At 49.1% G+C, this 13251-nt stretch overlaps 1 protein-coding gene across 2 annotated transcripts in view; it reads left to right on the top strand.

The window, feature by feature from the left end:
• The window catches only part of vps41 (VPS41 subunit of HOPS complex), a 228384-nt gene that overhangs the window by 126131 nt on the left and 89002 nt on the right, over positions 1-13251 (top strand). For both annotated transcript variants that reach the window (XM_073031609.1, XM_073031568.1), the window contains exon 10: positions 672-738. In XM_073031609.1, the coding sequence (XP_072887710.1) occupies positions 672-738 (67 nt within the window). The remainder of the gene's footprint in view (positions 1-671; positions 739-13251) is intronic.

Raw genomic sequence — 13251 nt, 5'->3', positions numbered from 1 at the left:
CCTGCTGTTCGGTGATCATGATCGGCGGGTCCTAGAGTTGATGCCGATGATCGAGGCCAAGGGTCATATCAGAAGCCTGGAAGTCAAGGTCTATTGGCTGGAACTCTGCGAGTCTAGTGGGGTATCTGAAGGCCTGATGTCTGCAAGTTTGCAAGTCCTCATCCAAATCCGAGTGTTGGAGGCCAAAGAAGACAACCTGACCTGGGGGTTAGAGGACTATGTATGTGTGTGGGTGCAAGGGAGGAACAGAACTTGATTTGCTGTTGTTGTCTTGCTACTTGTGTTCTGTGCTGTCCTGCAGAGCATCATGGGTATGCTATGTTGGCTCTGGAATGTGTGGCAACACTTGCGGGCATCGAGTGTGTTGGTTGTTAACACAAACAACACACTTCACTGTATATTTCAATATACACACGATGAGTAAACTTCAATCTTAAATCTTGTAATATTTTTCAAAGGGTTTCTGTTAATGAATCTTATTGCTATGATTATTAACATGGGTATATCCCTAGAATGTGACATAAAGCCATTATTGTGTGCTTTTGTATCTGTTTAAAGTTCAAACAATTTGTTTAAAACATAGACCCGTGGACAGAGCTGCAGCAAGTAACAACATCCTCTTATCAGGAGTAGCATTTCAATTTTAAAAATACCTTTGTTTCTTTTTTCAGGTATGTGTCGTGAGGGAACGTGATCCAACTGATTTAAGAGACTTGCCCAATCGTTACGTTGAAATTGGTAAGATTTCTCTCAAATCACTGGTTTGTTTTGACGTGTTCAAGATATCCGTGTGAAATAATAACTGTTTCAATAGCCAGCACACATATTGTGATGTAGTAACACTTTCTCAACAACATGGAAGTCTCTTGAATGATTTTTAAAAAATCATTAAAATAGTGTTAGTGTCATTTTTGATGAGTTCTGTGAGTATTTCCACGTCCATTTCCACTCTATGCAAGTTGGTAGGGTGGTTAAGAATGCATATTGCCTTTTGGTCTTCATTAATTGGGGATGTGAGTCCAAGAACTGCCATGTAACGTTGTAGCTCTATAAACCCCGGTTAGACCTCTCTTGGAATATTGAACTCAGTTCTGGTCAAAGAGGAAGTTTTAGAGAGGGTGCAGAGGAGAAGGATTAAGAAGGGAGCCATAATGAGCAATGGAAAAAGAGAAAAGATGGAGAGAGAGAGAGAGAAAATATCTTAAGTTAGAGAAATCGATGTTCATGCCATCAGGTTGGAGGCTACCCAAATGGAATATGAGGTGTTGCTTCTCTAAGCTGAGAGTGGCTTCATCGTGGCGTAGGGGAGGCCGTACACCAACATGTTGGAATAGGAATGGGGAGTGGAATTAAGATGGTTAGCTATCTTTACAATGCTTCCTTTGAACTACATGTTAACAGTTTCTAATGTCTAGATCTTCCCACCGTCACATCCACAATAAGTGTTAATTACTGTCATATCCATGCAATGGGGTGTTAACTGGATTCATGCATATTTAGACAACTAGTTAAGTGCCTTTTTCCTGGTCTGTCTGGTCTTCATTTTACTGTTCTGAGCTGCTTTTTAAATTTAATCTTCAATGCATATTCAGATCTGAAGGTTGGTCGCTGAAGTCAATATTCGCCATATGTCCTAACCCCAAAAACGCCCAAACAGACCTGAATGGAGCTGAGAGAGGTGGCGAATAGGCAGGTGTAGCACTTGTATGAATAAGTGCCAGGAGGGAAATTAGTGGGGAGGGGTGAATGGACAAGGGAATTACAGAGGGAGCGTTCCCTGCAGAAAACAGAGAGTGGGGCGGGGGGGAATGTGTTTAGTGGTAGGATTGGAGAGTGGGGGGGGATGTGTTTAGTGGTAGGATCCCAATAAAGATAGCAGAAGTTGTGGAGAGTGATGTGCTGGATACAGAGTGACATGTGGGGTGGTAAGGACAAGGGGAACTCTGTCCCTGTTGAGGTGGCGGAAGGATTTCAGTAGATAGTCAGTCTCCAGAGATGACTGAGAGATCAAGGAAGAGGAGAGAGGTATCAAAAATGGACCAAGTAAATTTGAGGGCAGAATGGATGTTGGAAGCAAAGTTGATGAAATTCATGAGCTCATCACCAATGCAGTCATAAAAGTAGTGCAGGAAGAGTTGGGCAGCTTTCCCAGGGAAGACTTAGAACATAGACTGTTCTACATAGCCAACAGAAAGGGCAGGCATAGCTGAGATGCAGGTATGCGGGTGCCCATGGCTACATCTTGGACCTGGAGAAAGTGGAATAAGCTGAAATCGAAATTGGTGAGAGTGAGGACCAGTTCCACCACACGAAGGAGGAAAGTGGTGGAGGGGAACTGGTTAGGTCTGTTGTCTAGAAAGAAGCGGAGAGTTTTAAGGCCTTCCTGAGGGGAATAGAAATGTATAGGTACTTTACTCCAATCACCTTAAGGTTATGACACCTCACATTAGCCATTTCTGCTCTGAGATAAAGGTGCTGGCTGTCCAGTCTATCTAAGCCTCTTTTGTGTAAATGATCATTCGTGTTCTGTATCTATTTGCATAAGAAATGAGAGAGTACAACATTCAACAAATACCTTTCAGTTCCAAGCTTTTTATGTCATTGTACGTCACCAGAAGCTGCACCACAAAGTTCTTACTGTTGATAAAATGCTCGGAATTAAATGCAGTTAAATAAACTCTAACAATTTCTACAGATGTACAACGGAGAGCATTCTTCAAAGTACTTATCATCGTCATTATCATCATTATGTGCCATGTCATATGACATGGGCGATCGTGGTCTTTCCATGACCGTGATTGCCCTTGTCAGTTTTTTTACAGGCATGGTTTGCCATTGCCTTCTTCTGGGCAGTGTCTTTACAAGACAGGTGACCCCAGCCATTATCGATACACTTCAGAGATTGTCTACTAGGCATCAATGGTCGCATAACCAGGACTTGTGATATGCACCAGCTGTTTTATGATCATCCACTACGTGCTTCACGTGGCCCTGATCGGGGAGGGTGGGTGGGGGTTGCTAAGTAGGTGCTACACCTTGCTCAAGGGTGACATGCAGGCTAATTGAGGGAAGGGGTACCTTACACCTCCTTTGTTAGATATTGATTTCCACCCCGTCACCTGTACTAAGTACGTATATGTCCTCATATACTACCCACGGCATTCACAGTAAATACAAAGAAACACAGTAGAATCAATGAAAAACTGCACACAACCAAAGTGCAAAAGAGGGCACATTGTGTAAGAGAAAAAAACGTAATAAATTAATAAATATTGAGAACATGAGTTGGAGAGTCCTAGAAAGTGAGGAATCTTGAGGTGAGTGAAGTTATCCACACTGGATGGTTGAAGGGAAAGAACTGTTCCTGAACCTGGTAGTTAGGGACCTAATGCTCATGTACCGTTTTCCTGATGGCAGTGGCAAGATTAGAGCATGATCTGGCTCCTTGATGATAGAGGTTGTTTTCCTTGTAGATGTGGTCAATGGTGAGGAGTACTTTACCTGTGATGGACTGGGCTCTATCCACCATTTTTTGAAAGGTTTTCTATTCAAGGGCATTGGTGTTTCCATACCAGGCTGTGAGGCAGCCAGTCAATATACTCTCCACCACATATCTATAGACGTTTGTCAAAGTCTTAGATGACATGTCGAATCTTCGCAAATTTCTAAGAAAGTAGAGGCGCTGCTGTACTTTCTTCATTATGGCACTTACACGCTGGAGGTTGGATAGAAACTCCAAAATGATAGTGCCAAGGAATTTAAAGTTACTGATCCTCTCTTCCTCTGATCCCCGAAGAAGATTGACTGGTTGCTTTTTATTTATTCATTTACAGGATGTGGGTGTCGCCAGCTAAGCCAGCATTTATTGCCCATCCCTAGTTGCCCTTGAGAAGGTGGTGATGAGCCGCCGCCTTACACCGCTGCAGTCCCTGAGGTGTAGCTTCACTGTGGTATAGAGTTTGCAGTGCAGAGTATCGTAAGAGTCTTCAGAAGATTGTGGACTCAGCCATCAGGGGCACAAGCATCCTCACAATTAAGGACATGGAACATAGAATAATGTTGTGCCAGCCAGTTTACCTAAGATCAATTGGTCCTTCCCTCTCATAAAACCCTCCATTTTTCTATCATCCGTGTACCTATCTAAGAGTCTCTTAAATGCCCCTAATGTATCTGCCTTCACTATCACCCCCGGCAGACATCCATGCATCCAGGGTAAATACGAGATCAAGCTTGCCAATAAAAAGGCAATCACAATTTTTTTTTAAATACATAAAGAATGAGAGGCCGAAGTGGACATTGGATTGCTGGAAAATGATACTACAGAGATGGCTCCAGTGAACAGAGAAATGGCAGAGTAATTGCAGAGGTATTTGCGTCAGTCTTCATATTGGAAGACGCCACTTTCATTGGAAGTGCTGGATTTCTATGCTCTGCTCTGCAGTAGTTCTCTGGATATTTCATTAATAAATCATTGGAAACATTCTTTTTTCCTCCCCCGCTGATAGACTCAAAATTGATTTCTGGATATGAATAGTCTTTAACTGGGTTCTGAACGTATTTCAGAGTGACTCAGCACATCCCTCAGAATTATATTTTGTTCAGAGCACAGACCTGCATGGAATTATGGACTGCAAACTCTAGAGTTCAAAGAAGGAATACATAAATGCTGTTCATGAACACAAATTTTCAAGTTCAAGTTCAAATTTCTTTGATTATCATTCATTCATACACACGTTGCCCAAACAAAACAACGTTTCTTCTGATCAAGGTGCACAACACATTACATCATGCACACAACACGTAGAGTAATATGACCATAAAGGGCAGGGGGTTGCTGCCTGTTATGCCGCTGGCATTGAGAGCAGCAAAGAAGGTCCTCCATCTCTCTCTGTCCATACCATCTCACAGATATAGAAAGATTCTGCAGTACTGTTTCAGCAGCACTTTGTTTGACCAGTCAGGGTTGTTAGCCCTGAGCTAATCCCCCAAACTTGGAGGACCGGTGGACCACTCTTACTCTGGCCTCTTCCCTTTGACCTGTTTGGCATGGGTGACCCCACCAAGAGCTAAAGCCCTGACTAGCCGACATAGCTATCCAGGTCATTGAGCCACTCAAGCCTCTGAACCCTATGATGAGGTTGCGGCCCTCTTGGAGATTTGCCACAAATAAACAAATAAAAAAATAAACAAATAAAAAGGTGCATATACGACAAGTTAAAAAGTCTAGAGTATAATGCTGCTGGCGCTTCATAGGTGGTGAGACCTGGGTGGTGATCTGGGGTAAGAATCTAAGAAACTGGTTCCCATTCTAACATCTGTGGTACCTCCTGCCTGATGGTAGGGGGCCAAAGAGATTATTGGACGGATTGGAGGGATCATTGACAATCTAAGGGCTGTGTTTATCAGGGTTCCTGATAAACGTCTCTGATGGTAGGAAGAGAGACCCCGATCATCCTCTCCTCGCAATCCTTTGTAGGAACCTTCCAGTTATAATGACAATAAAACTACCAGTGTTTATGGCTTATGCACTGTGAAGCTGGTAGCATTTTCAAGCAGAAAAGGTGTACTGCAGAAATCTAAAATGTGTTAACATAGAAGATTCTAAAGATGCTGGAAATTGAGAGTAATACACACAAAATGCTGGAGGAACTCAGCAGGTCAGGCAGCTTCTATGGAAATGATCAACCTGAAATGTTGATTGTTTGTTCCTCTGCAGAGATGCTGTCTCTCAAATTCGATCGTATTATGACCACTTTCTCATAAGGATTCTTTTACCTTAAGCTCTCTAATCAATTCTGGTTCATTGCACAACACCCAATCCAGAATACCTGACCCCTAGTGGGCTCAACCACAAGGCTGCTCTAAAAAGCCACCTCGTAGGCATTCTAGAATTCCCCCCATTTGGATCCAGCTCCAACCTGATTTTCCCAATCTACCTGCAGATTGAAATCCCCCATGACTATTGTAACTCTGCCCTTTTGGCATGCATTTTCCATCTCCCATTGTAATGTGTAGGCCACACCCTTATTTCTGTTTGGGTGTCAGTATACAACTGCCATCTATGCACAATAATTCAACACTTCCCGACCCTGTGTCGCCCCTTCCTAATGATTTAATTTCATTCTTTATTAACAGAGGAACACCACCCCCACTGCCTTTCTGCCTGTCCTTTCGATACAATACGTATCCTTGGACATTAAGCTCCCAGATACAGTCTTCTTTCAGCCATGATTCAGTGATGTCCAAATTGTGATAGATGCCAATAGTATGCACACCAATTATTGAACCCTAACCCGGACGGCTCTGGAATATGGGAAGTAACCAGAGTACCCAGAGGTCACGGTAAAAACATACAAACTCCTTACGGACAGCTGTGGGAAATTAAACCCAATCTCACAATTGGCAGACCGTAACTCAATGCCCTGACTGTTATGTTGTAAAACTAATGGCATATTAAGTCAATATTAGCAAGCTCTATATGTCCTCAAAAAATACTTCTGTGGATTATAATTTACTTATGTTTAAAAATATACCTGTCTCTAAACTTATACAAAATATGATTTTCCACTATTTCTCCTGCCTTAATCGTATGTGCATGTTTGATGATGCTTTGTTCTTTGACAAGTTTGAAACTGTTTAGATTTAGATTTATTTGTCACACATGCATCGAAACAAACAGCGAAATGTGTCATTTGAGTTATCGACCAAAGCACTCAAGGATGCCTGCAAGGGACAACACACATTCCGGTGCCAACATAGCGTGTCCACAACGCTCTGTAGGAAAGCGCAGAACACACCAAGCGACAAAGCAACAATAGCAAGCCGCGTTTCTCCCTCCCTTGCGGAGACTCACAGACACAGGCTCTTGCCTTCAGGCCTTGACATCTGGACTTCCAATCGACCTCTAGCTTTTGATCCAGACTTCCAATCGGCCTTTGGGCCCCAATCGGGTCCTTCAATTGGCCTTTGGGCTTCAATCTGGATCTCCAACCAAACTTCAGGCCTTGATCCAGACCTCCGATCGACCATCAGGCTTCGATCCAGATGTCCAATCGACCTTCAGGCCTCGATCCAGTCCTCCGATGGACATTCAGGCCTCGATCCAGTCCTCCGATCGACCTTCAGGCCTTGATCCAGTCCTCCGATGGACATTCAGGCCTCGATCCAGTCCTCCGATCGACCTTCAGGCCTCGATCCAGTCCTCCGATCGACCTTCAGGCCTCGATCCAATCCTGTAATCGACCTTAAGTTTTCAATCCAATCCTCTGATTGACCTTCAGGCTTCAATCCAGTCCACCGATCGACCTTCAGGCCTCGATCCAGTCCTCCGATCGACCTTCAGGCCTCGATCCAGTCCTCCGATCGACCTTCAAGCCTCGATCCAGTCCTCCGATCGACCTTCAGGCCTCGATCCAGTTCTCCGATGGACCTTCAGGCCTCGATCCAGTCCTCCGATCGACCTTCAGACCTCGATCCAGTCCTCCGATCGACCTTCAGGCCTCGATCCAGTCCTCCGATCGACCTTCAGGCCTCGATCCAGTCCTCCGATCGACCTTCAGGCCTCGATCCAATCCTGTGATCGACCTTAAGTATTCAATCCAATCCTCTGATTGACCTTCAGACCTCGATCCAGTCCTCCGATCGACCTTCAGGCTTCGATCCAGTCCTCCAATCGACCTTCAGGCCTCGATCCAGTCCTCCGATGGACATTCAGGCCTCGATCCAGTCCTCCGATCGACCTTCAGGCCTCGATCCAGTCCTCCGATCGACCTTCAGGCCTCGATCCAGTCCTCCGATCGACCTTCAGACCTCGATCCAGTCCTCCGATCGACCTTCAGGCCTCGATCCAGTCCTCCGATCGACCTTCAGGCCTCGATCCAGTCCTCCGATCGACCTTCAGGCCTCGATCCAGTCCTCCGATCGACCTTCAGGCCTCGATCCAGTCCTCCGATCGACCTTCAGGCCTCGATCCAGTCCTCCGATCGACCTTCAGGCTTCGATCCAGTCCTCCGATTAACCTTCAGGCTTCGATCCAGTCCTCCGATTAACCTTTGGGTTCTGATCCAATCCTCCGATGGACCTTCAGGCTTCAATCCAGACCTCTGATTAACCTTTGGGTTTTGATCCAATCCTCTGATCGACCTTCAGGCTTCGATCCAGACCTCCGATCGACCTTCAGGCTTCGATCCAGTCCTCCGATCGACCTTCAGGCTTCGATCCAGTCCTCCGATTGACCTTCAGGCCTCGATCCAGTCCTCCGATCGACCTTCAGGCCTCGATCCAGTCCTCCAATCGACCTTCAGGCCTCGATCCAGTCCTCCAATCGACCTTCAGGCCTCGATCCAGACCTCCGATCGACCTTCAGGCTTCGATCCAGACCTCCGATCGACCTTCAGGCCTCGATCCAGACCTCCGACCGACCTTCAGGCCTCGATCCAGTCCTCCGATCGACCTTCAGGCTTCGATCCAGTCCTCCGATCGACCTTCAGGCCTCGATCCAGACCTCCGATCGACCTTGCCTCGATCCAGTCCTCCGATCGACCTTCAGGCTTTGATCCAGACCTCCGATCGACATTCAGGCCTTGATCCAGTCCTCCGATCGACCTTCAGGCCTCGATCCAGTTCTCCGATGGACCTTCAGGCCTCGATCCAGTCCTCCGATCGACCTTCAGACCTCGATCCAGTCCTCCGATCGACCTTCAGGCCTCGATCCAGTCCTCCGATCGACCTTCAGGCCTCGATCCAGTCCTCCGATCGACCTTCAGGCCTCGATCCAGATGTCCAATCGACCTTCAGGCCTCGATCCAGTCCTCCGATGGACATTCAGGCCTCGATCCAGTCCTCCGATCGACCTTCAGGCCTCGATCCAGTCCTCCGATCGAACTTCAGGCCTCGATCCAATCCTGTAATCGACCTTAAGTTTTCAATCCAATCCTCTGATTGACCTTCAGACCTCGATCCAGTCCTCCGATCGACCTTCAGGCTTCGATCCAGTCCTCCAATCGACCTTCAGGCCTCGATCCAGTCCTCCGATGGACATTCAGGCCTCGATCCAGTCCTCCGATCGACCTTCAGGCCTCAATCCAGTCCTCCGATCGACCTTCAGGCCTCGATCCAGTCCTCCGATCGACCTTCAGACCTCGATCCAGTCCTCCGATCGACCTTCAGGCCTCAATCCAGTCCTCCGATCGACCTTCAGGCCTCGATCCAGTCCTCCGATCGACCTTCAGACCTCGATCCAGTCCTCCGATCGACCTTCAGGCCTCGATCCAGTCCTCCGATCGACCTTCAGGCCTCGATCCAATCCTGTGATCGACCTTAAGTTTTCAATCCAATCCTCTGATTGACCTTCAGACCTCGATCCAGTCCTCCGATCGACCTTCAGACCTCGATCCAGTCCTCCGATCGACCTTCAGGCCTCGATCCAGTCCTCCGATTGACCTTCAGGCCTCGATCCAATCCTGTGATCGACCTTAAGTTTTCAATCCAATCCTCTGATTGACCTTCAGACCTCGATCCAGTCCTCCGATCGACCTTCAGGCTTCGATCCAGTCCTCCAATCGACCTTCAGGCCTCGATCCAGTCCTCCGATGGACATTCAGGCCTCGATCCAGTCCTCCGATCGACCTTCAGGCCTCAATCCAGTCCTCCGATCGACCTTCAGGCCTCGATCCAGTCCTCCGATCGACCTTCAGACCTCGATCCAGTCCTCCGATCGACCTTCAGGCCTCGATCCAGTCCTCCGATCGACCTTCAGGCCTCGATCCAGTCCTCCGATCGACCTTCAGGCCTCGATCCAGTCCTCCGATCGACCTTCAGGCCTCGATCCAGTCCTCCGATCGACCTTCAGGCTTCGATCCAGTACTCCGATTAACCTTCAGGCTTCGATCCAGTCCTCCGATTAACCTTTGGGTTCTGATCCAATCCTCCGATGGACCTTCAGGCTTCAATCCAGACCTCTGATTAACCTTCAGGCCTCGATCCAGTCCTCCGATCGACCTTCAGGCCTCGATCCAGATGTCCAATCGACCTTCAGGCCTCGATCCAGTCCTCCGATGGACATTCAGGCCTCGATCCAGTCCTCCGATCGACCTTCAGGCCTCGATCCAGTCCTCCGATCGAACTTCAGGCCTCGATCCAATCCTGTAATCGACCTTAAGTTTTCAATCCAATCCTCTGATTGACCTTCAGACCTCGATCCAGTCCTCCGATCGACCTTCAGGCTTCGATCCAGTCCTCCAATCGACCTTCAGGCCTCGATCCAGTCCTCCGATGGACATTCAGGCCTCGATCCAGTCCTCCGATCGACCTTCAGGCCTCAATCCAGTCCTCCGATCGACCTTCAGGCCTCGATCCAGTCCTCCGATCGACCTTCAGACCTCGATCCAGTCCTCCGATCGACCTTCAGGCCTCGATCCAGTCCTCCGATCGACCTTCAGGCCTCGATCCAATCCTGTGATCGACCTTAAGTTTTCAATCCAATCCTCTGATTGACCTTCAGGCCTCGATCCAGTCCTCCGATCGACCTTCAGGCCTCAATCCAGTCCTCCGATCGACCTTCAGGCCTCGATCCAGTCCTCCGATCGACCTTCAGACCTCGATCCAGTCCTCCGATCGACCTTCAGGCCTCGATCCAGTCCTCCGATCGACCTTCAGGCCTCGATCCAATCCTGTGATCGACCTTAAGTTTTCAATCCAATCCTCTGATTGACCTTCAGACCTCGATCCAGTCCTCCGATCGACCTTCAGACCTCGATCCAGTCCTCCGATCGACCTTCAGGCCTCGATCCAGTCCTCCGATTGACCTTCAGGCCTCGATCCAATCCTGTGATCGACCTTAAGTTTTCAATCCAATCCTCTGATTGACCTTCAGACCTCGATCCAGTCCTCCGATCGACCTTCAGGCTTCGATCCAGTCCTCCAATCGACCTTCAGGCCTCGATCCAGTCCTCCGATGGACATTCAGGCCTCGATCCAGTCCTCCGATCGACCTTCAGGCCTCAATCCAGTCCTCCGATCGACCTTCAGGCCTCGATCCAGTCCTCCGATCGACCTTCAGACCTCGATCCAGTCCTCCGATCGACCTTCAGGCCTCGATCCAGTCCTCCGATCGACCTTCAGGCCTCGATCCAGTCCTCCGATCGACCTTCAGGCCTCGATCCAGTCCTCCGATCGACCTTCAGGCCTCGATCCAGTCCTCCGATCGACCTTCAGGCCTCGATCCAGTCCTCCGATCGACCTTCAGGCTTCGATCCAGTACTCCGATTAACCTTCAGGCTTCGATCCAGTCCTCCGATTAACCTTTGGGTTCTGATCCAATCCTCCGATGGACCTTCAGGCTTCAATCCAGACCTCTGATTAACCTTTGGGTTTTGATCCAATCCTCTGATCGACCTTCAGGCTTCGATCCAGACCTCCGATCGACCTTCAGGCTTCGATCCAGTCCTCCGATCGACCTTCAGGCTTCGATCCAGTCCTCCGATTGACCTTCAGGCCTCGATCCAGTCCTCCGATCGACCTTCAGGCCTCGATCCAGTCCTCCAATCGACCTTCAGGCCTCGATCCAGTCCTCCAATCGACCTTCAGGCCTCGATCCAGACCTCCGATCGACCTTCAGGCTTCGATCCAGACCTCCGATCGACCTTCAGGCCTCGATCCAGACCTCCGACCGACCTTCAGGCCTCGATCCAGTCCTCCGATCGACCTTCAGGCTTCGATCCAGTCCTCCGATCGACCTTCAGGCCTCGATCCAGACCTCCGATCGACCTTGCCTCGATCCAGTCCTCCGATCGACCTTCAGGCTATGATCCAGACCTCCGATCGACATTCAGGCCTTGATCCAGTCCTCCGATCGACCTTCAGGCCTCGATCCAGTTCTCCGATGGACCTTCAGGCCTCGATCCAGTCCTCCGATCGACCTTCAGACCTCGATCCAGTCCTCCGATCGACCTTCAGGCCTCGATCCAGTCCTCCGATCGACCTTCAGGCCTCGATCCAGTCCTCCGATCGACCTTCAGGCCTCGATCCAGTCCTCCGATCGACCTTCAGGCCTTGATCCAGTCCTCCGATCGACCTTCAGGCCTCGATCCAGTCCTCCGATCGACCTTCAGGCTTCGATCCAGTCCTCCGATTAACCTTCAGGCTTCGATCCAGTCCTCCGATTAACCTTTGGGTTCTGATCCAATCCTCCGATTGACCTTCAGGCCTCGATCCAGTCCTCCGATCGACCTTCAGGCCTCGATCCAGTCCTCCGATCGACCTTCAGGCCTCGATCCAGTCCTCCGATCGACCTTCAGGCCTCGATCCAGACCTCTGATCGACCTTCAGGCTTCGATCCAGACCTCCGATCGACCTTCAGGCCTCGATCCAGACCTCCGACCGACCTTCAGGCCTCGATCCAGTCCTCCGATCAACCTTCAGGCTTCGATCCAGTCCTCCGATCGACCTTCAGGCCTCGATCCAGACCTCCGATCGACCTTCAGGCCTCGATCCAGTCCTCCGATCGACCTTCAGGCTTTGATCCAGACCTCCGATCGACATTCAGGCCTTGATCCAGTCCTCCGATCGACCTTCAGGCCTCGATCCAGTCCTGCGATCGACCTTCAGGCCTCGATCCAGTCCTCCGATCGACCTTCAGGCTTTGATCCAGTCCTCCGATCGACATTCAGGCCTCGATCCAGTCCTCCGATGGACCTTCAGGCCTCAATCCAGTCCTCTGATCGACCTTCAGGCTTTGATCCAGTCCTCCGATTAACCTTTGGGTTTTGATCCAATCCTCCGATGGACCTTCAGGGTTCAAACTGGATCTCCGATTGGCCGTCAGGCTGCGATCCAGACCACCCCTATATTTTTTCTCACCCCTTACTTGGTTTACTGATTATGAAAATTATTTAATGTTTGCCCTGCCCTGTATTGATGACAATATGGCTCCTGCCCATTTCGCTGGTGGACAGAGATGGTCCTCCATTTCTGGTGGTGTTCATGGCTTCCTTCATTGTGCCGGTAGCTTCCTCTCGGTTTTCACCCGTCGGTCGTGCACGTCCCAGGCGGAGACTCGGGAAGACCGACACCCTCAGATGCAGGAGGATTCTTCATTGCTGGTTCTGTAGCAGTTTTGTTTTGCCTGTCCTGCAGAGAAGAAGCATGATGCGTAACCAGGTTGGCTTCAAAGCCACCAGAGCCAAAATCACTGCATTTCACTAACTGTGCAAGGACAGAAGAAGAAGGAAAGAAATGATGATTAATAAATAT

Source organism: Hemitrygon akajei, chromosome 1 (assembly GCF_048418815.1).
Source record: "Hemitrygon akajei chromosome 1, sHemAka1.3, whole genome shotgun sequence".
Taxonomy (NCBI): Eukaryota; Metazoa; Chordata; class Chondrichthyes; order Myliobatiformes; family Dasyatidae; genus Hemitrygon; species Hemitrygon akajei.
This window is presented reverse-complemented; position numbering and strand designations above follow the sequence as displayed.